This window comes from Antrostomus carolinensis, unplaced genomic scaffold (genome assembly GCF_000700745.2).
Source record: "Antrostomus carolinensis isolate BGI_N321 unplaced genomic scaffold, ASM70074v2 scaffold15756, whole genome shotgun sequence".
In the NCBI taxonomy this organism is placed as follows: domain Eukaryota; kingdom Metazoa; phylum Chordata; class Aves; order Caprimulgiformes; family Caprimulgidae; genus Antrostomus; species Antrostomus carolinensis.
Genome location: NW_010319926.1, coordinates 49,269 through 73,903, shown reverse-complemented (window position 1 = coordinate 73,903; position 24,635 = coordinate 49,269). Strand labels below are relative to the sequence as shown.

The window sequence follows — 24,635 nt, the reverse complement described above, 5'->3', positions numbered from 1 at the left end:
TTTCTTTGAAGTGTAAACATTATCGTTTTTTCTTTTCTAATAAATCCAGACTAACAAAATTACTATTTCTTTCAAAGCATCATTACTGAGCAAGAACCTCTGGCGACAGATGAACAAAGAGAAGCAGGTGACAGAAATGTCCCAAATGCACAGTAAGCGCTCTTTGGAGCTGACTTGCTTGTTGTGGGAGGGATTGCAAATTCAATTAACAAACTGATTAAATCTTAGTAAATGAGTACTGGAACTCTCCTAAAATGCATAAGCTATCATAGACAATTAAAAAAACCACATTCATATACACAGTTATCGCCATTCACCACAGTATGTAAAGTAAGTAAAAAAAAAAAAAAATCAAAAGTGATTTCTATGAAAGATGGGGTGAAAATAGAGGTCAATGAAGTCAAGCCCACCACAGGACTTTGAAGAGGCATGCAAGAGAGGCCCTGTCCAAGTTCAGGAGTGGAGTGGGATCTCCAAAGTTAATTCTTCATTGAATTATATGAAGCAATATAGTAATAGCATTAAAGATCTTGACTGGGTATGCTGTTAAGATTAATACCATCATTTAAATGGAGTGTCCTTTACACTCAGATATTGAATCTTTATAATTAGAGTAATCAAAACAAACCATGCTCCTAGAAATCTATGCTGATCAACAGCACTCATCATTAATGTACACGGTACATTCTGATGACTGTTACACTAAACTAATTGTGTAGTACTAAGACTAGCACACTTAGATTAGTTCCACAGGCAGGAAAGACATTAAGGGCAAGAGGAGCTAATGGAGGAGTTCATTGCTGTGTTGCACCCAGGTGCCGTTGCCATTTGAAAGGGAATGGATGGAACAGGCATTACAATACCTCAGAATAGCCAGACTGGGGTTTTAATATTCTTATAGCAGTAAAAAAATGAATGCACATTTTAAGATCAGCTATAACTGTCCAATTATTATTACTATTGTTTTAAATGCAGAACAAATGCTTGAGCCATCACAAACTTGTTTGGGGAGACTTAAGGCTTGATTCCAATTTCATTTACAGTAGGACCAAATAACTGTAACTTCCCTGACTGTAGTGAAATTGTTCCCGATTCACAGGAGTAAGTGGTATAAGTGAGATTAGTCTCAGGACCACTGCTGTACCTAAAACAGATTTTCTGTACCAAAGCAGAGATATAAACCATTACAGATATTGTCAGAAAATCAGAAAATCTGTTCCCACCCACTCAAAAAGTTTGAAATCTGACCTATATAAGAAAGTAGACAAAGCAAAAGGAATTGTAGAAATAGTACAACTATTCTGCCAAACATTTTGTCTATAACTTTGTAGACTATGTATTACAAAAGCAATTTTAAGTGAATGATTATGAGCCCAGCAAACATGCTTGTTTCCACAATACATTTCCATCTGCCTTTTGTGCCATAGTCATTCTAAGTTACTCTTAACAACTTAAAAGGTAGAGCAATAAATAAAACAGCATTGCTAGAGATACCTAAAAAAGATAAGACATTAAAAATAAATCAAAACCCCCAACAACTGACAAACAGTAATTCACAGTATTAAATGGGCCTCAGGAGCCCACATTTAAAGGACCCTAAAGCAGTATAAAAAAAACCCTCATAAAAATTAGGAGTGCAAACATATACCTATTAAACAAAAACATCCTAATAACGTAAAATTAAAATAAATTATAAGTAAAGACAATAAAATGAGGTCATAGTTCACTATATCGTGAAACTTAATACCAGACATAATGGTGATTCATAAAGATCAGCACATATCTCCATACTAGAGGCCTTTACACCTTCTTTAAATTCAGATTTGCAAACCTTCTACAATGTAACAAGATTTTTTTAATTGGGGTAAAATTTCTGAGACTAAATATCCAAACTGTCTTAAATCACAGAACAGTGATGCTGTTCCTCTGCAAGCAGACTAGAGAAGGAAAAGAAAGGGGAGAGGAAGGAGGAAAGGAAAGGAAAGGAAAGGAAAGGAAAGGAAAGGAAAGGAAAGGAAAGGAAAGGAAAGGAAAGGAAAGGAAAGGAAAGGAAAGGAAAGGAAAGGAAAGGAGACTTATTTTAGGTTATTGCTTATTCTATCTTTTTTGAAGATCTTGTGAAGGTTGAGAATGTAGGTTACACCCTTGTAAGTATTAGGCAATCAACTTTTCAAATAATATTTTCTGTCAGCATCAATAGATTAATTTTACCACCAGGGTGCCCTTCCACCCCCTCCCCCCCCAAAGGTATTGGCAGTTGACTATTTTCAATAAATTTTCCTTCAATATCCATTCTCCCTAGAACCTTAAACAACATTATTAATTTATCTTATAAAACTACTAAAAAAATTGCCTTCACCTGAAAAAATTTTCTTTGCATTTTCCTGTAAATGAAAGCATTTGTTAAAAATTCATCTATTAAAAGTTCACGCAGCACTAAAAAAAAGTTTCTGTACATTTGTTCCCATATTCACTCTTAAATTAAACAAATAAAATCAGGTAAGACAAAGGAAGGTTGAATACTGTACAGGCTCACAGGTAACCTTTTTCATTATTCTGAATGTTTCACTAAGTTTTGTAACTCTGATACTGGGACACCACTTCAATCTTGCTTCTCACAGTATAAAAGAAGCTTTCAAAAAAATTGCTTATCTTGCCTTGTTGAGCTGTCCAGGTGCATCAATGAAGCGTTCCCATAACTAACATATGTAATTCATAGCACCAAGCCGTTTGACCAGTCAGATAGGTTTCTAGTACCACACATGCACACTCACACTTCTTTACTGGTGTAACTATGATCCTACACAGATGTTTTATAAACCTGCTGTCGCAACATTAAAAAATAAGTGCATCAAGATTCTTTGTACATTCAAGTCACTTTCTAAGGCAAATTGTCTACTGTATGTACTTCCAACTGCTTTGGTATTTTTCTTCAGTTAATCGACAGTGGACATGGGTGTTCAAGCATGTGGACTGGTCAGTTCTGGCTGGAATGAGTGGACTTTCACTGGGAGCATGCCTTAGACCAAGATTTCTGCATGTTGAAAGCAAGCTTTTAAACTTCTGGATGGGGTGCAGACTATTTGCATATTTGGCCTATGATTGTTATGGGATGTCAGTATGCAGAGTTCAAAATAAAGTGTAAAACTGCTGATGAGCAATTAGGTTGTACCTCCCTTCCTAGCCACATTCTGTTTCTTTTTGTTTTCTGGCTACCTTAATTATGTATAAAAAGTATCCCCTTTGCGATAGCTCAGATTGACACAATTTTAAAACTTTACGTTCATGTGAGAGCATAAGCAGACTGCAGTAAGCGACACATCTATTGCCATGAGACTAATGCAGATCTAATTATTTATCACTTTCTCCTCCTATCCCTCTCTCTCTTTCTCTCACTTTGTTTTTCCCAGGTAGAGGGCAAATGCCTCTACCTGGCAGAAGTCAGTTAGGGCTGCTAGTGCATGGTTTCCAAACATTCAGCAGAGATGAAACTAGATCTGTATTTTTGCAGTAAATTGAACCCTACTATGGGAATACTGTTATTTCCCTTAGCAATCAGCAAAGACTGAAAAATATTAGTGACTTGCATCACCATGACACAGTACAGCATTTGGCAGGTATATAGTTCAGCAGTTGAAATAGATGGGTTGAATTTTTAGAAAAGGTGTTTTCAAACTGAAGAATTTCTGGAAACAAAGTTTAATCTTGGGGTGCATGGTCTTGTTCTTACAGTTCAATCTTGCATGCGGGAAAGGATTCATCTTGCATAACAACAGTGCTGCTGCTTGCCAAAACCATGATGTTGAGGTCCTGCTGTTTCTCATGGGTCTCTTGGTACCATTCCCTCATCACTTCTGAGTCATGGGTTGGGATTAAGGTCACCTGCAACACAAACAGGAGAAGTCCTGAGGAATGGACAACAGAAACAGCTGATAAGAACATCCTTGTAAGAAGCCCCAGCCAACAAGCATGTTGGAAAGAGTAGGTCTTTATGCAGTAAATACTTGAATAAATGGATGGCTAAAAGAAAATAAATAAACATGTAGGTAAGGTAAAAATACTGCAAAGAAGTACTTTATCAAAATAAAACCTTGGTTTTATAAGGTGCTGAGATGCAGCTTTCCAGAAAAGTAGCAGGCTGTAGCCTGCACTGATAGCTCTTCAGATTATGGCCAAATATTTTGTTTACTTAATGATTATGATGGAAAGGCACATAAAGTTGCCAAGTGTGTGACTACCACATAAACCATGAAACATTTACTTTTCTTTCCTACTTACAAACTGCAACGTTTCCAATCTTGGCTCATACACGGTATAGTAACAAGATGAAACAGCCAAATGGCCCTATAAACCAGCTCCCAACTGTTTTATTCACCAGGAACAGGTCAGAATGGGCAGAAATGGGGGAGTGGCTGAGTGCAGCGCAGCTCGGTGCTTCACTTGGGTGTCCTTTCACATCATCAGTGAAAGAAGGTGCCCAGCCTGGGTAACCCATTCCCTGGAAGTCATCGTCCACTCATCAGAGGTGCTCTGACTTCCCACAGTTGCTTCCCAGAGAAGGTTAAATTTCCAGGTAGAGATACTAGTGAAGAGCCTACCTGCATGTTACTCTCCCATTGTGCCTTGCCCTCCAGCAGGGAGTCCAGAACAGCCCTGCTTGGCTCCTCGGCTGCAGAATCATTCCCGCTCACCACGTAGTAGGATGACCGCACCCTCTTGAAAAACTCAACATCAACGTTCTTGCTATTGCTGTGGTTGGGAATATACACCAGATCCAAATACACTGGAGGTCCTGGAGGCACTGCTGTAGATTTTGCCACCTTAGTATTCCCAGGTCCTTCAGAAATCAAACAACAAAAGAATGTATCACAGGCTGGTTAAAAACATGCATTTATTACTGTAAAAACTGCTGAGGTGAGATGTGTGCAATTACGGCATTACCCTCCTACTTCTAATGATACGTTCCAGGTTTGTTGTATTCCAGTTACGATCGTAATGGGAGGAAAAACATGAATAACTGTACTATATAAGAAAATGAAAATGCACTATCACATAACCAACAAGTGACTGAACCTTTCCCAGTAATATACTACTATGATCCAACAATTACTATGCAGGGCTGTGATTACTGAATTACCATGCAATAATTGGTGGTATTATTTTCCAAGTTAACAAGTACAGCTTTTTTAAAGTCTCAGTTAAGCGCAATTATAAAACCTAGGGTCACACAGGGAGCCATGCAGATTTGAAGCACTCCCGAGATTTGGGGTACCAGCACATAGCAAGACATGGAGCTGTTGATATGCTCAGGTTGTCTTACAGGTGCATCAGGAAGATACTACACCTGAACAGAAAGAGAAGCAAAGAGGAACTTTGGAGGGCAGAGAAACTAATAAAGCAGTTACTTCAGGCAACTGAGAACAAGTGTTTGTTTGCCTGCTGGATCTGTATCTGCATACACAAATTAGTGACTTATCAAAAAAGGTAGGAGAAAGCATGTTTTTGCTGCTGTACATAGTATAGTACTTGTTCTAAGAAGAGCTTCCATCAAAAGTAGTTTCAAAGTTTAAATATACACATTAAAAATACTATAAAAAAAAGCAGCTTTTGCCATGCACTGGATCATGTTGTGAACTGAAAATCAGGATTCAACCAGTAATTTTATCCAGATTATCACTGTTTATACTCTACTAGCCTTCTTGTGTTATTACAGAGGATGAAGTTTGGTAAACAACAGTCTGAGCAATACACTCTATTTAGGGTCACATACTGTGAGGCCAGCAAAGTCTGTTACAGTTGTCCTGCCATTCATCATCGAGCAGTATGCCAAATAACCATCATGATATGATAAGATTTCCTGAACCAGAGAGTTTTTACTATTGGTTATGTTCAAAATCTTTTATCATAAAAAATCTGTGATATATCTTTCTGAATTGTGGATACCACCATTGAATAAAATATTAGATGTTACGTTTTATACTTAAATTACATTTTCAAATAGAGTCTTGTCTTCTGCTCTAGCATATACCAGAGAAGTATGCTTTAAGGCAGAAGAATCTCATATAGAGCTAAAGTGCTGGACAAACGTGCAGTATACTGCTGCTTTGAAAAACATCTACTAAGAGACATACCAACAATGGTGTAAGAATGGAACAGTGAGCCACTTAAAATGGAGAAATTAAAAAACAGTTGAATGCAGGCTTGTTTGTCCTGAATCCTAGACCTTTCTTTGTAAAAAAGCTTTCAGTAGAACATCGGTCCTGACAACAGCAAAATCAAAGTATCCCCCAAACATTCTCTAACAAGATCTGCCAGAAACAACAGATTAGCACAATGCCTTCAGTAACCTAATCCATATTATATTACTACTTAGAATACACAACAGTTGTTCACAATGACATTAATTTTCTGCATGTTTAGTCATCACTGATGGCATAAGACTTTAACTGGATTATGTGAGGTGCATGCTTAGTTCACTAAGTGTGCTTACTACTGTTATAATTTTTAAAAATACTCCTTTTAAAATTAATCCAGCAAAGTAATAAGAGTATCCAATGGCTGATAATACCTTAGCCTCCCACAATATTAAATTGCATTAATTAATGTTAACATAATTATGCCTACTTGTTTCTTACAATGAATAAAGTGGTTCACTTCGCTACTGATTTCACTTCACCTACAGAAGTTGCACTTTTAATTCTATTAGTTGTTTAACAGTTTAGACAGGTAGCATTTAGCTCTGTATATTTTATGTATTCTCTGAGCAAACTGACACATCAAGTTTCTCAGATTACAAAAGTTAATCTAGTGAATTTCATGCATTTAATTGTGGCCTTTAGATGCTGGATTTATATTTAAAACCTGGACTTTCTTTGGGGATTTGCTACAAACCACATTCTCAGCTGGTATAAAGGCAAACTAACTTCACTGAAACAACTAAGAAAATTTTAACACTAGGGAACTGCTATCTGTCTTTACCTGTGGTTGCAGTCTTCACAGACTTGGAAGTTGTTGTATTTGCTGCATTCTTGGTGTCCTTATCTTTCTCTTCCACTCGAGACTTTACTTCTGGATTAGAGATATTTTTGGTTGCCTTCTCCACAGATTCTTTCTTTTTTGGAGAAGCTGTTTTGGAAATTTTGTCTAAAGATTCTTTTATAGCTGGCTTTGGTGAAGCCACTTGTTTTGATTTACCATCACTTTTTTTAACAGGAGAAGACGACTTGGTCTTAGTACCCTGCTTTTTTGTCTTTGTCTTTTCTTTGAGGTCCTTCTTCAAAGGTTTACCCAAATTCTGATCAACAGGCAGAGCCTCTGGATCAACCATGGAAACATCAGGGTGCCTAGGGGAAGGGCTGCGATCCTGCATTGGGACAGGTGGCGGGTCAATGTGTTTGTATGTAATTGTCTTGTCCGTTGGAATGGTTTCTGACTCATCCTCCGAGTCAATGTTAGCATCTGCAGTGATGGAAGGACATTCCTCAGTCTCAGGGGGAACATCCGAATCAGTCTGAGATGGGGCAGACTCGCTCACGGATGTGGGAGGGGTTTCATCACACTGCCGCCCTTGCTGCTTTCCCCCAGAAGGTGGCTGGGCTCCCCCGGATTGAGTTAGTGGCTTCTGTTGATCTTGAGACTGTTCTTCACTTGCAAACCACTCAAGGGGGTTGGGGTTGATAAATGAGGGTGAAAGTTCTGTTTTGGGATGTTTATATTCGCAAGAGGACACGAGGCATAAGTCAACATCTTGACGGGATTCAGCTAATGATTTTCCTGGAGTGAAATGTGCACTTGCTTCATAGGAATAGCTAGTAGCTTCAGGTGACCTGGTGGCTCTCCCAGTTGTCTCATATGAGTAATCTGTGGCTTCAGGTGAACTGGAGGCTTTCCCAGTTTTCTCATAAGAGTACACCATGGCCTCTGGTGACCCGCTGGTTCTCCCAGTTGTCTCATAGCAGTAGCTAATAGCTTCTGGTGGTTTAGTGGTTTCCCCTGTTGTCTCATAGGAATAATCCATAGTATCAGGTGATGTGGTAGCTTTCTCAATCCTCTCATAGGAATAATCTGTGGCTTCAGGTGATTTGGTGGTTTTCCCAATTATCTCAAAGGAATAATCTCTGGCCTCAGGTGATCTGGTGGTTTTCCCTCTTGTCACATAGCAATAATCTGTGTCGCCAGGTGACCTAGTGGCTACCCCTGTTGTCTCGTAGGAATAATCTGGGGCCTCAGGTGACCTGGTGGTTTTCCCAGTCATTTTATAGGAATAATCTGTGGCCTCAGATGACCTCATATTTTTTGCAGTTATCTCATAGGAATAATCTGTGGCCTCAGGTGACCTAGTAGTTTTCCCAGTTGTCTCATAAGAATTATTCGTGGCCAGAGGTGATCTAGTAGATTTTCCAACTGCCTCATAGGAGTAGCTAATAACCTCTGGTGACCTACTAGTTTTCTCTGTGGCCTCATAAGAATAACTAAGTTCATCTGGTGACCTGCTGCTTTTCTCTGAATCGTCTTTTTCTGGGCTGAGTAAAGGTTCTGGACTGTGCTTTGTTAGGGGTTCCCGGTAACCAAATGCTTTGACAGAGGACACTTGCAGTGACAACGAAGGTGTGTGACTAGCTGACACCGCTTCTGTGACTGCAGGAGGTGAATCTGGAAAACTAGGAGAGTACAAAGGAGAAGATTCCCTTGGAGTTAATGGAGATAGGTCAGATTTTGGTGACAGCTTTTCTCCTAGGCTGTGCACCTTTTCTGAGGTAAAAGAAGAATTTAGTGACATATCTCTGGGTGGAACAGCACCTGAAAAAGTTTCCTCTGGCAGTGGTGATGTTACCTGGGAAGGTGTATGAGCTGATGAAGTTGAGGATGAAGCTTCAATTTGAGAAACTGAAATAATTTCTGAAATATCTTTCTCCTGAGAGTAAGATGACTGCTCCACAGGGGAAATCTTCCGTGCAAAAGTAGGCTCCTGTATATCTGAAGGGCTATAATCTACTTCTGTTGGTCCATTTTCAGATATATGGTGTATAGTAGTGCCTACAGTAGGATATTCTGGAGATTGCCTACTAAAGTCCATTGCTAAAGACTGCTCAGGGGACTCCTGACCAAATTCTACTGACATAGTTGACAGCTCAGATCTGTGATCGTGCACTGGCGTTCTTGATTTTGCAGTTTTAGGTGAGAAATCTGGTGGAGAAATTGACATGGGCCTTGGACACTCTTCCTTAGATGGAGACATTTCTGTTTCCTGAAAAGTTGTTGGTGTTTGTACAACTGACACTGAAAGGGAATCGTCAACTTCAGTAGAGTGGGGAGATCCAACCTCAGCATGCAAAGAAGGAGATACATCATCAGTAGTAGGTTCTGGAAATGAACTAGTAGCAACAGATGCTGTAGAGACAGAAGCTACTCCTTCTATATGCGAATAGGTGTCTTCTGCTACAACCTCATCAACAGGAGTTGCAGACTTGTCAGAAACAGTGCCTTCAGAAATTGACATTTTGGTATCTTCTTTTAAAGAACCAAACTGACTGATATCGATTTGAGTAGGTGAGAGATCACCTGCTAACTTCCGCTCATCCAATACCAGTGAAGACTGGGAGCTGCTGGGTTCTGTATCCTCCATTTTCCTTTCTAGGCTGAAGCTTTCCTTTATTACCATAAACTCCATGCTTTTTTCATCTTGTTTATCTTGGAAAAGGCCCACAGAGCTGGCTTCAGAAGCTGGGCTCATCTGAACAGGTGATTTTTCTTTTTCCGGTTTCCCCTCAGAAGGACTTTGGTAATCTCCAGTGGGAGACTTTAAATCAGCACTTAAAAATGTATCATAAGTAGTCTCTGAACCTATCAGTGGTGGACTCCGTAGAGGCGAGAGAACCTTTTCAATAGGATATTCTGAATCTGGCACAGGCTCATCCATAGGGCTTATTCTGGATTTTGCAGATTCATCTTTGACTTCACTGAATTCAAAGCTAACAGGAGCTTCTGTTGACTTTTCACTGGTTTCAGAGGGAAGCTGACTGGACTTTTCATCAGTGGGAGACTGATAATAAGGTGTGTGGCCAGCACTACCAGCAGCAGACTGTGAAGGAGATGCTACTTCCAACGTTTTATCTTCAGGGCTCGCACAGTGCTCTTCAGCAACTTCTTGACGTACATCAGGCAATGTAGCAATGGGGACAGGCTCAGATGAGACCTTGATCTCATTGGGAGTGAGCGAAAAGTTCACACTACGTTCACTCAGTGGTGTTTTGGCAACAGGTGATGGAGGGGACAAACTGTCATCTGGACTCTTGGTTGGACTATGTTTTCCACCAACATCTTCTTGATAGGGTTCTTTGATTTCTAATTTAGCAGTGCCTTGGATTTCACTTTCTTTTTGCATCTTGTATACATCTTGGAATGCAGATTTGCAGAATTTGTCTTCCTCTAATGAAGAAGGTGGTGAGATGGTGGAAGCTGAGGCATTATAGTCTTTACCTTCTGTGGCCTCTGTTTTGGATCCTTCAGATAATCCATTAAAAGCATCTGGAAGGGGAGAGAGCTTAGGTCTGCCAAATTCTTGAGAGTACAGTGATGTCTCATACTTGGTAATGTTCACATACTCCTGAGAGGGTGACTCGCTTTCCTCATTGTTAGTTTCATCACTCATGACATCCCGGGGTGTTGACATTTCATCCATTGGAGTTGGTTCACTGGATATTTCAATGGTAGACTGCGTGTAACCTGAAGTAGCAGTGAATTCCTCTGGTTGATCTTCTCTGTTTTCTTCATCAGAAACGGTGGCTTCACTTTCTGAACCACCAGGTAATGTCTCATCATGGATAGAGGATGCTGGTTCAACTGCTGGAGACTGTGGCTCTGAGCGCTTAGTTGGTGTAATTATAAGTAGGCCATATTTATCTTCAACTTCACCAGCTTCTGCAGCTTTGTCTACTACAGCCATCACATAATCTTCTTCAGCTTCTATTTTTTCAGTTTCCTCTTCATCTCTGATGTCTTCTGCTTTGTCTTCCTCCTCTTCTTCAGTCTCTTCAGTTTCTGCCTTTTCTATTGCTTCTTCCCTGTCTTCCTCAGCCCGTTCATCTGATGCCTCATAATCTCCCTTCTCAATATACTTTTCAGTTTTAATGTTAGCATCTGCTTCAGCCATTATTTCTTCTGAGCTCTCTTCAATTTTTCTTACTTTGTCCATATATGGTTTTGTGGTGTCCAGTGGTGTCTTTTCTTCTTCATCTTCACCTTGTTCTTCAGCTTCTTCTGTCTCTGCCTTTTCCTCATAATCTCCTGCTTCAGATGATTCTTCCAAGCCAGTACCTTCATCTTCAAACTTTTCATTGTCATCAACCCTGTGCTTTTCCACAGGTTCTAGTTCTTCGGGTGTCTGTTCACACTCACCCTCAGCCTCTGTGGTAGTTATGCCTTCATCAGAGGACTCAGCAGGTCCTTCATTATCTAATTTTTCTTTTTGTACTTCAAAGGCCTCTTTTTGTACTGTGCCAGTGAGTTTCAGTTCATCCTCTATAAGTGCAACTTCAGGTTTTGTTTCTTTTATTGTTTCTACTTCTTCAGCTTTTAATTCCTCAAAATCTTTTGTTAAGTCCTCTGGTGAAGACATAAGGGACCTCTCTGCTTCAAGCTCCTTTCCACTGGCTGAAATTTCTGCAGCTGCTACAGCTGCTACAGTTGTGGCAGCAACTCCAACTGCTGCAAGGGCAGCTTGTGCTCCACTGACTTTAATCTCCTTCTTCACAGTCTTAACTTTTCCTTTTTCCTTTGGCTTTCCAGCAGATACTGCTTCTTTTTTGGAAGGTTCCTCCTTCTTTTGTGGTTTAGGCTTTGCTGCTGGCTTTTTGGCTTCATTTGAAAGAGCAGCTGTCTTCTTTGTTTCTTTAGGAACCTTTTTGATGTCCTTTTTGGCTTCTTTTTCTTCCTTCTTAATTTCCTTCTTCTCTTCTTTTTTAGCTTCTTTTTTAGCTTCCTTTGGTGGAGCTTCTTTCTTTACTTCCTTCTTAGTTTCCTTCTTCTCTTCCTTTTTCACCTCTTTTTTAACTTCTTTCTTGATCTCTTCTTTTTTGGGTTTTTCCTCTTTTTTGATGGGTGTTTTCTCCTCTTTTTTAGAAACCTCTTTCTTTGTTTTTTCTTTGTCCTCTTTCTTTTCTTCAGGTTTTACTTTGACTTCCTTTTTCACTAGCTTCTCCTTTGATGCTTTTGGTTTTACATCTGTACCTTGTTTTTCAGGACTTTCAGATTTTAATAATTGTTCTTCTTTACTTGTTACGTCTTTTTCTGCCACTACAGCTTTGGTCTCCACCTTTGCTGCCTTCTCTTTTTTAACTGGAACTTTTTCTTTGCTTTCTATCTTCTGAGGCTTTTCTGGTGCTGGACTAGGCTTCACAGGCTCTGGTGTTTCTTCTTTAGATTCTTTTCTGACCGGCTTGCTTGGTGGTGTCTTTGCAGCAGGCTTGAGACTCTCCTTGCTGTCTGCTCGTTGTTTCAACTTTGCTTGTTTCACAGCTGGACTAGCAATGTTCCCAGCTAGGTCTTTTTGTGTAACCGTTGGTTGTTTAAGGAAGTCTAAGTGTTTGAGTTTTTCTAATCCCTCTAGAATATTATATTGGGTGCTGTTTCCAGGAAACAGAACTCGGATTATTTTTTCTGCAGGATTAGCTGGATGCCACACAATCAGGGATGAGACAGAGGTGAAGTAGGATAATGGAATGTCTAGTTCTTGGCCATTTGATAGCAGGAATTCAGCTTTATCTTTGTTAGTACCACTCCACTGCTGCATAAAATACTGCATCTCTTTGCTATTTTTGACAGGATTAAGCACATACATCTCAAGCTTGCCAACTCCCATTTTCTGAAATAAAATGATGGGGTCAATGGTATTTCCCACATTTCTGAAAAGAGGTTCTGGCTTCATAGACAATTTATTTAAATACTGGAGAGTAAAACAAGCTTCTTCTACACTCCTTTTTACTCTAAAGCTAGGATCCAGGTTCTTCAGGTTCTCCGGAACATTAAGGAATACAACTCCTAAATCAGGTGAGATCAGATTTTTCATCCAGTCACTGTTGGTAGTAGACCCTTGGGACTGTTCCTCTTCTAGTTCGGCTATCTTTCGCTGAAGCATGCTATTGATTCCTGGCAGGTTGTCATCTCCAATGTGAGTGAGCAGAATGGAATCTACTCTGTCCAAGTGCCGGATAAGTTTCCAAAAGCAAGATTTTCTTTCGGATCCTCCGTTGATAAGCATGTTGAATCCATTCACTGCAAACAATGCAGAGTCCCCTCTTCCCCCTGGGAAAATATAGCAGCAGGGTTTGGAGAGTTTCAAGAAGCCTCCAGAGGTTGGAGGTTCCAAAATGTCAAAGGGCGATGGCACTTCTACTGATTCTGACAGATACTCTGTGAATTCAGAGAGTCCTTCCATTTCGGGCAATATGGAAGCTGAGTTGAGTTTAATGTTAATAAAGTCTTGAAGGTTGTGTCTGTCAAGGTTGGAATTTTTCCAGTCCCCTTCCTCAGGACAGAAAAGAGTTAGGCTGGCTTTGTTGGCAGGGTGTGTAGTACTCAATAATTCACCAATCTAGGGTTATAAAACAAAAAGACAGGAAGATACATGTAAATTTATTTTTAATGACAATTAATGTCAGAACAAAATATTTCCTAATCAGATACATAAAACCTTTTTCATTCACTTCTGCACTGGTGAGTATGCATCCTAGAAGCTAAGTGAACCTGTTACTACAATTAGTTTCCTACTGTATTTTTTTTTAATACAAAGAGGGACCTTATTCCTGGCCTCTATTGCCCAAAGGATGACAGTACCCAAAAGTTCCCCCTTCCCTCCTCCACCCTTGATTGGAGGATCATAGAATCATAGAATGGTTTGGGTTGGAAGGGACCTTAAGCTCATCTAGTTCCAACCCCCCTGCAATGAGCAGGGACACCTTCCACTAGATTAGGTTGCTCAAAGCCTCATCCAACCTCGCTTTAAACTCTTCCAGGGAGGGGGCATCAACAACTTCTCTGGGCAACCTGTTCCAGTGTCTCACCACCCTCACAGGAAAGCATTTTTTCCTAATATCTAATCTAAATCTACTTTCCTCCACTTTAAAGCCATTACCCCTCATCCCAGGATGGTACAAGGTTTTATCTTGAGAGGGTATGACGACTATGAGGCTTACACTGACAGAGCTGCCACTATTTCTGTCATTGGCTCATGAGTCTCTCTGCTGCGTCAATCCACCCAGAAGAGCCAGACAAATATCTAAGAGGCAAATCACATCCTCTTAACAGGCAGAGAGTAACTGCAATCCAGAGGAGGCCAGCATCCTCCTCCCAGAGGCAGCTGCCTTCCTCACTCCTCCTCTCATGGGATGTATTTCAACATACCATTTTTACTGCAGTCCTTTCTGCATGCTGGCTCCTGAAAAGCCAGCACTGCTCCCAGATTAGCACAACTGACTACAGGAGAGTTTTCCAGAACACTAAGAAATGAGTTACTGCTTCAGAAATGCAAACAGCTACAAATTTTTTATTTCTGAGACTATGAGGTACAGAGCTAAAGAAGGAGACAGAAAAAACTGTTAGGGTTAAAAATGCTCCTGTCATTATTTTGATTTTAAACTCATGGACCACAGAAGCTGGAATATAGAATAACTCCATTAATTTTGAGAGTGTTTGGGAACATGCTAGTACCAAAACCAGCTGCTGAAATAAAGGCACAGAAAACAAAAAGTTCTGTGCCATAGGACAAAGAGCTGTTGTTCTGTTTCAGTCTGAACTAAAAACCAATAATCATCTCAGATTAATACACAAAAATGAAAATGTATGACATATTTTATACCTTTTCCTAATTCCACAGATACTTCCATTTGATTTCTTTTTTTTTTTTTTTTAACTGACAATTAGGTTAAATGTAGCCCATTTCTGTTCTATTTAATCTTAAAAAAGAGACCACCAAATTAGGTAAACTTTTTAAAGAAGTAATTTGGACATAAAATGTCAATGCAAAATATGCCAGCACAGCATCATGCAAAATGATACAACCTTCTTTGCAGAGACTCAATTGTCAGTTCAAGCTGTAGTAACAGTTCTCATAAAGATGATACAGATTATGCTGCAGCTGAATAATGTGAAAGTCTTGGACCACAAGCAAAATCAGCAGAAGATATTAATCTATAAAAAATTAGTAATATTTGACTGCACTGGATCTCTTTGTGCCTCCACGTGTGTATGTCTCACTTCCTTTCTTGGTGTTACATAATCTATTTTCATTATTTACCAAAAATAAAACTCAGAAAAGATGCAGTGGCTGTTATCCAAACAAAAATAATCCAACCAATAGCTAAAAAAAGCAGAAAATAAATACTTTCTATCTTCCATTGTCAGCCTTACTTAGAATCCAAACTATCTAACAGGAATATAAATAAATCTCGCCCATATGTCAGTCATGGCTTTGTCTGTAAAGGAGCAAAGAAAAAAAACAAAGCAATACAAAAAAGGATAAAAGACTGAAAAGGATGAAAGAAAAAGAAAATGGGAGAACCATTCCTGTTGTTTATTGCAGAAATAAAAAAGAGGGCCAGTACAGATCACAGCTCTGAAATGGATTTAGGATCTCAAGTGTACTCCTTATGCTATGTCTCTGTCAGGGTTGAAAACACATTATTGGGGAGAGACAAAAGTAGTACAAGACCAATTCCTCTGGATGAATAAATCCAAGTCTGTTGCACACATAAGGAGATAACCTGAGTACAGACAGTTTTTCATGCAGGGCCAATTTTCCGGATAGATAAAAAAATCATATAGTAATACACTGGGCTGATGAATATAGTGGGTCAAGTTTTGGGGTTAGTCCTCTCCAGTTTATGTTACACCATATTTGGATTTCTGCTATATATTCCTAAATTCTGCCTTTCTTTGCTCCTAGAAGTTGGCAAGCATAATGCAGATAGTGTTAAGCCACTGGTAGTGCAGGCCAATGTAAAGTTGGTGAAAAACTATTCCAGACAGATCACATCTGCTAGGAATAGCAAGTTGGCCCTAGAAAAGGCCTCAATGGGTTTGCATTTCAAATGATGACACCAAGGATATTGACAGTTCCACTGCTTACACTATTTGATAACACAGATGTAACCTCTCTTTCTCTTCCCTGAAGTCAGTCTGGGAGCAAAGAAATGTACCTGTGAACCTGATTGTCTTTTCAAGTGCTGAGAGATATCTGCTGAAGAATCTCAAGTTTTAAAAGTGTCACACCTGGTGAAGGCAAACAGCAAGTTGGCTGCTCAGAGAAAGCACAAGGGTATCCTACCCTGGACCACAAAAGTTAAAAGAAAGGTTTTCCTCTGCTAGCTGTTGTGGCAGAGGCAGTGGAATGGAGCATCTTCAATCTTCTGGCATGGGAAAGTTGAAAACACTGCTTTTAGGCATTGCCTGCAGGGAGTTCTGCAGGCTAGAGAGGGATTTCTGAACACAGACTTCATAAGAATATCCCCAAAGGGTATTTACTTATTTGTGAGACCATCCCATGACCATACTTCAGGTTTGGTACAATGAAGTAAAAATGGTCAGAGGCCAGAACCACCAACTCTACATAGTACTCATCAAATCTTACATGCTTATAGAATCATTTAGGTTGGAAAAGACCCTTAACTTCATTGAGTCCAACTGTAAAACTAACACTGCCAAGTCCACCAGGGTCAGGACAGCACAAGAAGTCTTTCCTCTGACCACCACTCATAAAACCACTAACTGCTTTTTTCTAGCCCTTTTCTCCCAATTTGTAGACCACCTAAAAAATGCTTCAAAAAATGTCACGTACACAGACTGCAGTATGGCAAATGTGATCTTTGCTTTTGTGAAATCTTGCAGAAGCAGTGAGAGCCCAAGGCTTTAGAAACAATAAGCTGGACTTTCCAAAACTTTCAATGAGCCAGGCTGGCTGGTTAGTGAGCCTGCTGCCAGCCACAGAGACAAGCCAAGTGAGCCTCACTCGCAGCCCACAGGAGTACGCCCTGCACGTCCACCCCTGCAGCAATCCCTTGGTGGCTGCAGCGTATGGCCAATCACCATCCCTGTTTTCCAGCCAACAATTTTGCTTCCTAACAGTAATGGTAGGATTTGCCCCTAGTTTTACATGTAATCATGAAGTAATTCTGTTACTAATTAGCCAGAGCTGCAAGGAGCTCAGGTTTGCAATTTCATAGAAAAGTAAGTAGGCAAACTGCCAGTCAGTTTTAGGCATCGCACATGTTTCAGAGAACAGCAATCCAGCTCTTTCCCCAACCCTACAACCATGTGCTGAACAAAGAGGCTTTGAGAATAGGATCAAATGGATACAATAAAGTCATGCTGGAGCTCATGCAAACTTTTGCTTTTTCAGTGCTGAATGTTCAAACCTCACTCCATTGACATGCTCCTAATTAATTTTGGAAACTAAATTCCCAGGGATGCAGCCATATAGTTTATTTAAATATATACTTTACACAGCAGCCAAACTAAGTGTGACAGCTTGTTTACTGTGGGTTCCTGCCCTGTGGGAGCTTTCAGACGCAGTACATTAAGCAAGACAGCAAAGCAACAAGTCATGAAACAAATGGCATTAAATACTGGTACACTTCATACCTATCTTTTGGGGTAAGTAAAAATGACAAGATTTACAGATTTCACTGGTCAAATTTTAAACACTACCATAAAGAGGCCAAACATGTAGGTGCTGCCAAAAACTACAGCTATTCCAACAGAGAGCCTCTGTCTTCTTTAATGTCACTTATTACTTAGCTGCTACCAGGCAAGAACCTAGTGTCAAGTTCGATTTGACTGCTTTGTATGTGCACCTTATATAAACAACCTGTATATTTTAAACACTGCACTATCTTCTTTCACTGTCAAAAGGTCCCTTGATTTTCTGTTTCTGAAAGTTACAATTTAATTCCTCAAATTAAAATTTAATTCTCTTGTTAAGCAAATTACATCAATTCTAAAGTACATTAAATAAATGTTTTGAAAGAAAGCCTATAACGAAGAGTAAAGAGCATCAGCATCAGGCCGCCAATGCTAACTCTAACACAGAGGGCCATTTTTAGTCTTCTAGAAACCTCTGCCATCACACAACAATGTATGGAAGACACTTTTCTGAACGTACCTCTTGATCTGTGAAGATCTCAATGAAGTTCTGGAAGGAGAAGGACCCTGACTGAAGAATCAGTTCTCCTGTGTTTTCAAAGCACTGTCCGGTTAGTACAAGGAGTTTGTGTCTCGCAGCATCTGTGATCATTAAGCGCACCTAGAGTGAAGGAGAGAAACATATCAACAATGAGAGTTCCATACCACGTTTTTCTATATTCTGCTGAGAACATGCAGTTTTACCTTTCCTAATTTAAAACATATTTTGCACCAGAGTCTCCCAGTAGTGTCAAAACATTATCGAGTTATAGTGCTGTTTAGAAAAGACAATGAGAAAGGTGCAAAAAGGAAAAAAGGAAGGACAAGAAGCAATTAGAGAGAAGGTCTGGTAAATAAACTAAACTAATGACATGGAAAAAAGACCAAAGAGGAGAACAGAATAAAATTTGAACGAAAAAAATAATATTTTCAATGAACAAACATGTTCATCAAATATACTCCTAGTGAATTTTAATAGCACTGTACCAGTACTAACTTGGTGAACTCTGTCCTATGTGCTAATGAGGGACAACAACATACATCAGACTCAGTTTTTGGAAGGCCATTCTCTCCTAGAGTACAGCATTACTTGCCTTTCAGTTGCAAAAATGTGACTGAAAAGTAACAGCCACAAGTCACATACAACAGTGGCGCATTTAGACTGTCATTCTGTTGTAAATTAAAGGACAATTCTGCTTCACCATAATCATAAACATGAACTTCAAGCACTCGGATACAGTCACATGCACTACTGAAATCTCATGATGTCACTAGCTATGGACACTGTGAGATTTTAAACTGTGCAAACCCAAGCCCTTTTTCAATATACAGTAGTAAATTAAGTGGATGCCTGACGGCACAAATCTGAGAAATAACCTTATTCCGCATTTTGAAATAACTCTTAATTATTTAAAGAGGATGCTTGTTACTTTACTTGGCCCTCACTGCAGCTACTAATAATTTCTGTTTCCTCCTCAGAGGGAAACTTACTTGCATGCTAAGAGAAATCCATATATCCATTATACTTCTGTTGGTTGAATTCAACTTAAATTTAAGAACGAAAATAAACAAAACTTGTTAAGATTCTGTACTGTTGAGTACATTTTTTGCAAATATTTCAAAAGTCTTGTCCAAAACTGAAAAATCAATTCAGCCTACAGTAAGGTATGAATTTCAAGTGCACTAATTCTTCTGTCTAAGGAGGAATTAAATTACAGCAGAATATTGATTCCAGAACAAGGCTATCTACAGATTAAACTAAAGGAGCAGAGTACATCTGTAACAACACCACATGATATTGCATTCAATCTCTATCTCCATGGAGAAGACAATCACCTCAGCTCTCTTAGCAAGCTATTCTTTCGATATTATCTTTCTTTTCATATTGATTGTTAAGCAGTCATTTGTTCTAAATATTTCCTGCTCATGCCAGGGAGGCCTGACTTGAATCTCTGCTGAACAACTTGTATTTTCAGTACAAGTAGAAAAGAGGCACTGAAGAGTATGTATCTGAATGAAGATTCTAACTCTACCACATTTTCATTGTTATTTTCTTAAACAACTGACCCTCATGCTGAGCAGCATTACGTTCCTTTAATTAAATGCAGGACTAATGACGGTCTGTCACTAATTGCACTAAATAATAATATATTCAGCAATATCCTTGCTGGATCAAGTTATCTATTTGTATTTCAGACAAAAATAGAGATAAGTGCAGGCGGCTGTCTGATGTCTGTTGCTCAAATCTTGTCTGTTTTAGCTGTATTAAAACCATAAAAGAACTGGCTTCCTCTTCTATGTTTTCTCTCATTGCTGCCAGCAGTGCCAGGCAGCCTGCCGACTTATGTTCAAACTCACCAGGTTTTCCAACAGCAAAATTATTTCCTGATTTGTGAATCACTGATATGTGACTGTCACATAATTCTCCTTCAACCTATTTTATTAATTGATGAAGAAATACATTCTGCAGAGCTAGCAAACTATGGCAAGAAAAAAAAAGTAAATACATGCTTGTAGACTACAGAGCATAATGTATGACACACATGGAAGACCAAGAGACACATAAATTCTGTGTCTGGGTACAACCAAGGCTTCCCGAAGGACGAACAGAAATTAATCTCCTGATTTCAAGACCTCTCAATTTCAGAAGAAATACTGCAAGGTGATGATTCTTTTTGGCTTTAGCCTTGTTTGAAGTCCCAAATTGTTTGAAGGAAATGAACAGCAAGATGTAGCCTCAGTCAAAACAGAGGTAAAGACAGAGTGTGAACAGAGACAGGAGTGTCAGCAGATCAGTAGTTTCCCAGACTCACAATACAGTCACAGGAGAGTTACAGCAACAGAGTGGAGTCTTCTTAAGAAGGAAGTAACTGTTCATGGAGGGTTCAGAAACTTGTTTTCTTTGACAAACTACAGAGTCTGTCCCTCCGAGTCTCTCTCTTCTGGGAGGGATTTTGGAATTTGACAGAACATGACAGGGAGCTTTGGGCAGAACCATGCTCAGACTACCACCAGTATGGCTATTACCAGCCAGATTAGCAGGAATTTATTTTAATATAATTTTCCTTTGTTTTTCCCAAATAGGCAGATTCAAGTTCCTCTTCTGCTGAAGTCAGAGGTCCATGGCATATCACCATCTCCCCAGATGCAAGCTGGAAATCTCTTGATATATGAAACTAAGTTTATTATTTGCCATAATGGGCAGAGCATGTCTATTCCAACCTTCAATTTAATTCTCCTGCCTCTTTCTTGTGATCTTTTTCTGGCTGGTATCCAGTCAGAGTCTTTCTTAGCCAGCCAAGGTAAATCTCAGCTTGTAACTTCTGGCTGTGACCCGTCTGGCAAGATGAAAGCAAATAAAAGATTGCCTCCCACAGTCTAGTGAGAGGAAAGTAACCCAGCCAAACACCATCAAGAGCCAAAGGAGTAAAGCCAGGGTTCAGAAGTCATTAATGGGCCTCAGACCACAGTCTTCCATGTGGTTATCCATCAAAAGTGTGACAAGCAACAGCAACAGAAATGGCATTTCCCTACTTTTGGCAGCTCCTTTGGCTCTCTCCCCCCTCCACACACACTTTATAGATTTTTATTCTGAATGTCTGAGTGTATTAAGAGCTGCTACTCTAACCCCCTTGCTCCTTTTCAAGTACCTAAATGCCTTTGAAGAGATTTTCAAGCATAGATTTTTAGTGAATAAGGTGTCATTAACTAAAGTGACTCACTTATTTAAACTTCAGAAATGTCATTTGTTGTGGTGTCTTTTCTCCTGCTTGTGTTTAATATCACTTAAGGTTAGTAACAAAACAGATTTTTCACTAGGTACTACAAGCAGTGCTGCTTCATTTCCCAACAGAAACAGTCCTGTGTCAGTGCTTCCCAGCATAGTCTAGCAATGCAATTATCCCTATTTTTCGACTTTCAGTCTCACTAGCTAAATTTGTCGATTTTGTCTTTGAGCTACACACTCAGTTTTTTGACTCTGCTCTAGTGAGTTCATGACGAATTGGCAGTCCTCTTCTGGGACACTCTCCAGAGTCCACTGATCCTGTCCCATGCTTTTTGAAGGACAAATAGATCAACCTAGAGTCACCACCACATAGCTGGTAATTCTTCTCAAAGACCTAAATTTGTCTCAGGGCATCTTCAGGTACTTTTTTCATGTGTAAAACAGGCATCCAGAGCTACCAAACAATGGAGGAGCAGAAGAAAAGCAGATGCAGTTTCACCACAGCTTCCTCCACTTCATCAATGAAGGGAATCTGGTGCATTATGAGAAAAGGAGGGAGTAGAAGTGTATTTGTCCTATGCCCCTGACATTTTGTCAGGAGTCTGGAAAATCAAGGAGAAAATCAAGGGACGGCTGATGTTTTCCATTATATTTGCTCCTTAACATGTCCTTTCACCCACAGTTAGCACCTGCTCTTAGTCTGCTAAGACTCTGAAAGACAGTATTGGGGTTTGTCAGTCACTATGCTGGAAGGTAATAACTGATGTTCAAGAATCATATCAACTACATCTGTTTCGCTACTCTCATCCTGTCCATTCAATGGAGCTTTTATGACACATCCAATGAAGTATTTCTGATTTACCTCAGTACTAACTGCTTCATCTGAGGGATTGATCAGGACTACAGTTTCTAAGACATCGCTTCTGTGGTGAAGAATCTTCTGACCTGCAAGCACAGAGAGAAAACAAAAATTAAATTTAACCAGCATGGTTTAAACAAGTGCTTTCCATGAGCTTCTTGTACATCCCACTGTGCAACAGCTCTCTGGTCACCTATAAGAGTGAACACCAGCCACAGCAACTGCTGTGCTGCTCATCGTTTCAGAAACACCCATGGCATGTGGTCCTGTGGGCCAGAAACATTGGTCCGGAAAATTCAAGGTAATGGAAACAAACTTGGCAACAGCAGCAGATCCTGTCCCTTCCTCCTGGCTGAAGGAGTCCCTGTAATTTACCTTGGTCTCACAGAGCTGGTGTGGATCAGGGACTGGAGCAACCGTCAATAGCTGAGCATCTGTCCCTGTATTTTCATGGACATATCTACACCACAGATACAGCTGAGATAACACAGACCTGTAACATGCCCAGGCAGTTTTAAATGAGCTATTTAGGAACTATTAGTGGCTTAGCTGCAGCAGCAGGAAAGTCAGCATAGGCTGCAAACTTCCCCTGCAAGAATCAAAGTGAATCCTTGGGCTGTGCACCAGTGCTACCCACCATAGCTAACAAGCACAATTTGTCAGACAAGCGAAGGAGCCCAGGGGTGTCCTTGCTGTCCATCACCACCAGCACTGTCCTGCATGGCACTCATGCTCCCTGTCACACACCTTAGGAGAGCTTCGCAGCCAGGCAGTGTCCCATACAGACCACAGGTCCCCACCCACACCAGGCAAACTAGGTGAAAGCTAAGACCCAACATACCAAAATTCCCCTTTTGAGAGTTCTGCTAATATTGATTAAGCTTGGGACACTGTGATAAATTCCCTAGGGGAAGGTTCAGACACTTGCTGTGCTGCCCTGCTTCATCTTTCTCCTGCTTACAAAAACCATAGCTAGCAATGTTAGGCAACAAGAGTGAACAGGCGTACAAATAACGGCTGGCTCCTGAATGAATAACGTCTGGGCAAGTTTGGCGCAGCCTCACAGCCCACTGGCTTTCATACTCAGTAGTTTGTATTTAATAGTGATATTCATCTGACTGGGAGTGGATGCCAAAAAAACACAACAGGATTCTTGACGGTTTTTTTTCTTATGTTAATTGGCAAGTTCTTATCAGGGTCTCTTTCTGTGAGAACTGCAGTGAGATTAATTAGCAGCCATATTGTAATTCAGAAATCCAGACTGGTAATTAGTCCAAAAAACCATAAAAGCTGTCCCTTCTGAGCAAACTGCTCAGTGCAATATTAATCAATTAAAATAATTGCACACAAAAGGAAGCCCAAGGGACACAGAACAAGTCACCTACAGCCAACTTAGAAAAACTCCCCTGTGAAGAGACATAAAGTAAGGAGTTCGAGAAGGGCCAGGCTGGAAGGAGCGGTGTGGGGCAGCCTGTGAGGGTGGGCAGCCAGCCTTTCCTACAGCCCCCCGCCTCAGGGGCTCAATGCTGCCCCCAGCCCTGCCCCGGGCAGCCCCCCAGGCAGCAGGCCCTGCCTGCACCCCTCCTGCCCCCGTCCTCACTCACCAAGCTCACAATGTGCTGCATCTTTTGCTTTTGCTCCAGGGAGGATCTACACTTATAAGCATAAAAGCTTATAATTAAATGATAGAAAGTGACAGAGAAGGAAAAAAATAACTGCTCCTAAAATGTGAGGTGTGGCTGTAGTTTACCCTCTTGTGTGTGGCAGTGCCCAGAGACTTGTGGATAATAATATAATTTGTTTGAAGAAACCTAGTTTTCTTAACACTTACTCTTTCTGCTGCACTTCCTTTAAAGAAAGAGACAGACTGTATATTACAAAAGGAGAGGAGGGCAGACGTCGCTCTGCAGCATCCAGTTCTGGCATGACCCTTTGTAATTACATTTATTTTTATAGCTGTGCTCCCTTGTCTCACAGGAATGCATATATAAGGCTACATTCAATAAAACATGCTGACAGCTCTGTTACCACAGATTCCTACAGAAGATAGATGATTTATGATCTGATATTTTAAGTATTCTGCAGATTTCCCTCAAATTAAGAGATTAGGCAGTGTTTACTGAATATAGTCTTTACTGTTGGTAAGGCAATAAAAAGAATCATCAGAAATTTCTTGTTTAATAGTTGGTGACACAGAGCACACACTTTGCTTAAGGTCAGACTAAGCCTCATATACCATTAGACATGAACGCACTAAACACAGGTAGAAAATAAATGCAATTAGCTACATGCAAAATTAGACAAAGATGCATGGTGTCCACCTGACTCAAAGCATCCACTTTGGGCTTCACTGAAGCCGCTCCAAGTCATATATCT

General features: G+C 40.1%; 1 protein-coding gene across 1 annotated transcript in view; it reads right to left on the bottom strand.

The window, feature by feature from the left end:
• Positions 1-3,193: 3,193 nt before the first annotated feature.
• Positions 3,194-24,635, bottom strand: part of MAP1B (microtubule associated protein 1B) — a 66,338-nt gene continuing 44,896 nt past the window's right edge. The window contains exons 2-7 of the mRNA XM_010169447.2: positions 22,263-22,345; positions 18,155-18,295; positions 8,439-13,591; positions 6,979-8,336; positions 4,599-4,837; positions 3,194-3,882 (exon numbers count right to left, since the gene is read on the bottom strand). Coding sequence (XP_010167749.1) covers positions 3,727-3,882; positions 4,599-4,837; positions 6,979-8,336; positions 8,439-13,591; positions 18,155-18,286 — 7,038 coding nt within the window. The 5' untranslated portion in view covers positions 18,287-18,295; positions 22,263-22,345 and the 3' untranslated portion in view covers positions 3,194-3,726. The remainder of the gene's footprint in view (positions 3,883-4,598; positions 4,838-6,978; positions 8,337-8,438; positions 13,592-18,154; positions 18,296-22,262; positions 22,346-24,635) is intronic.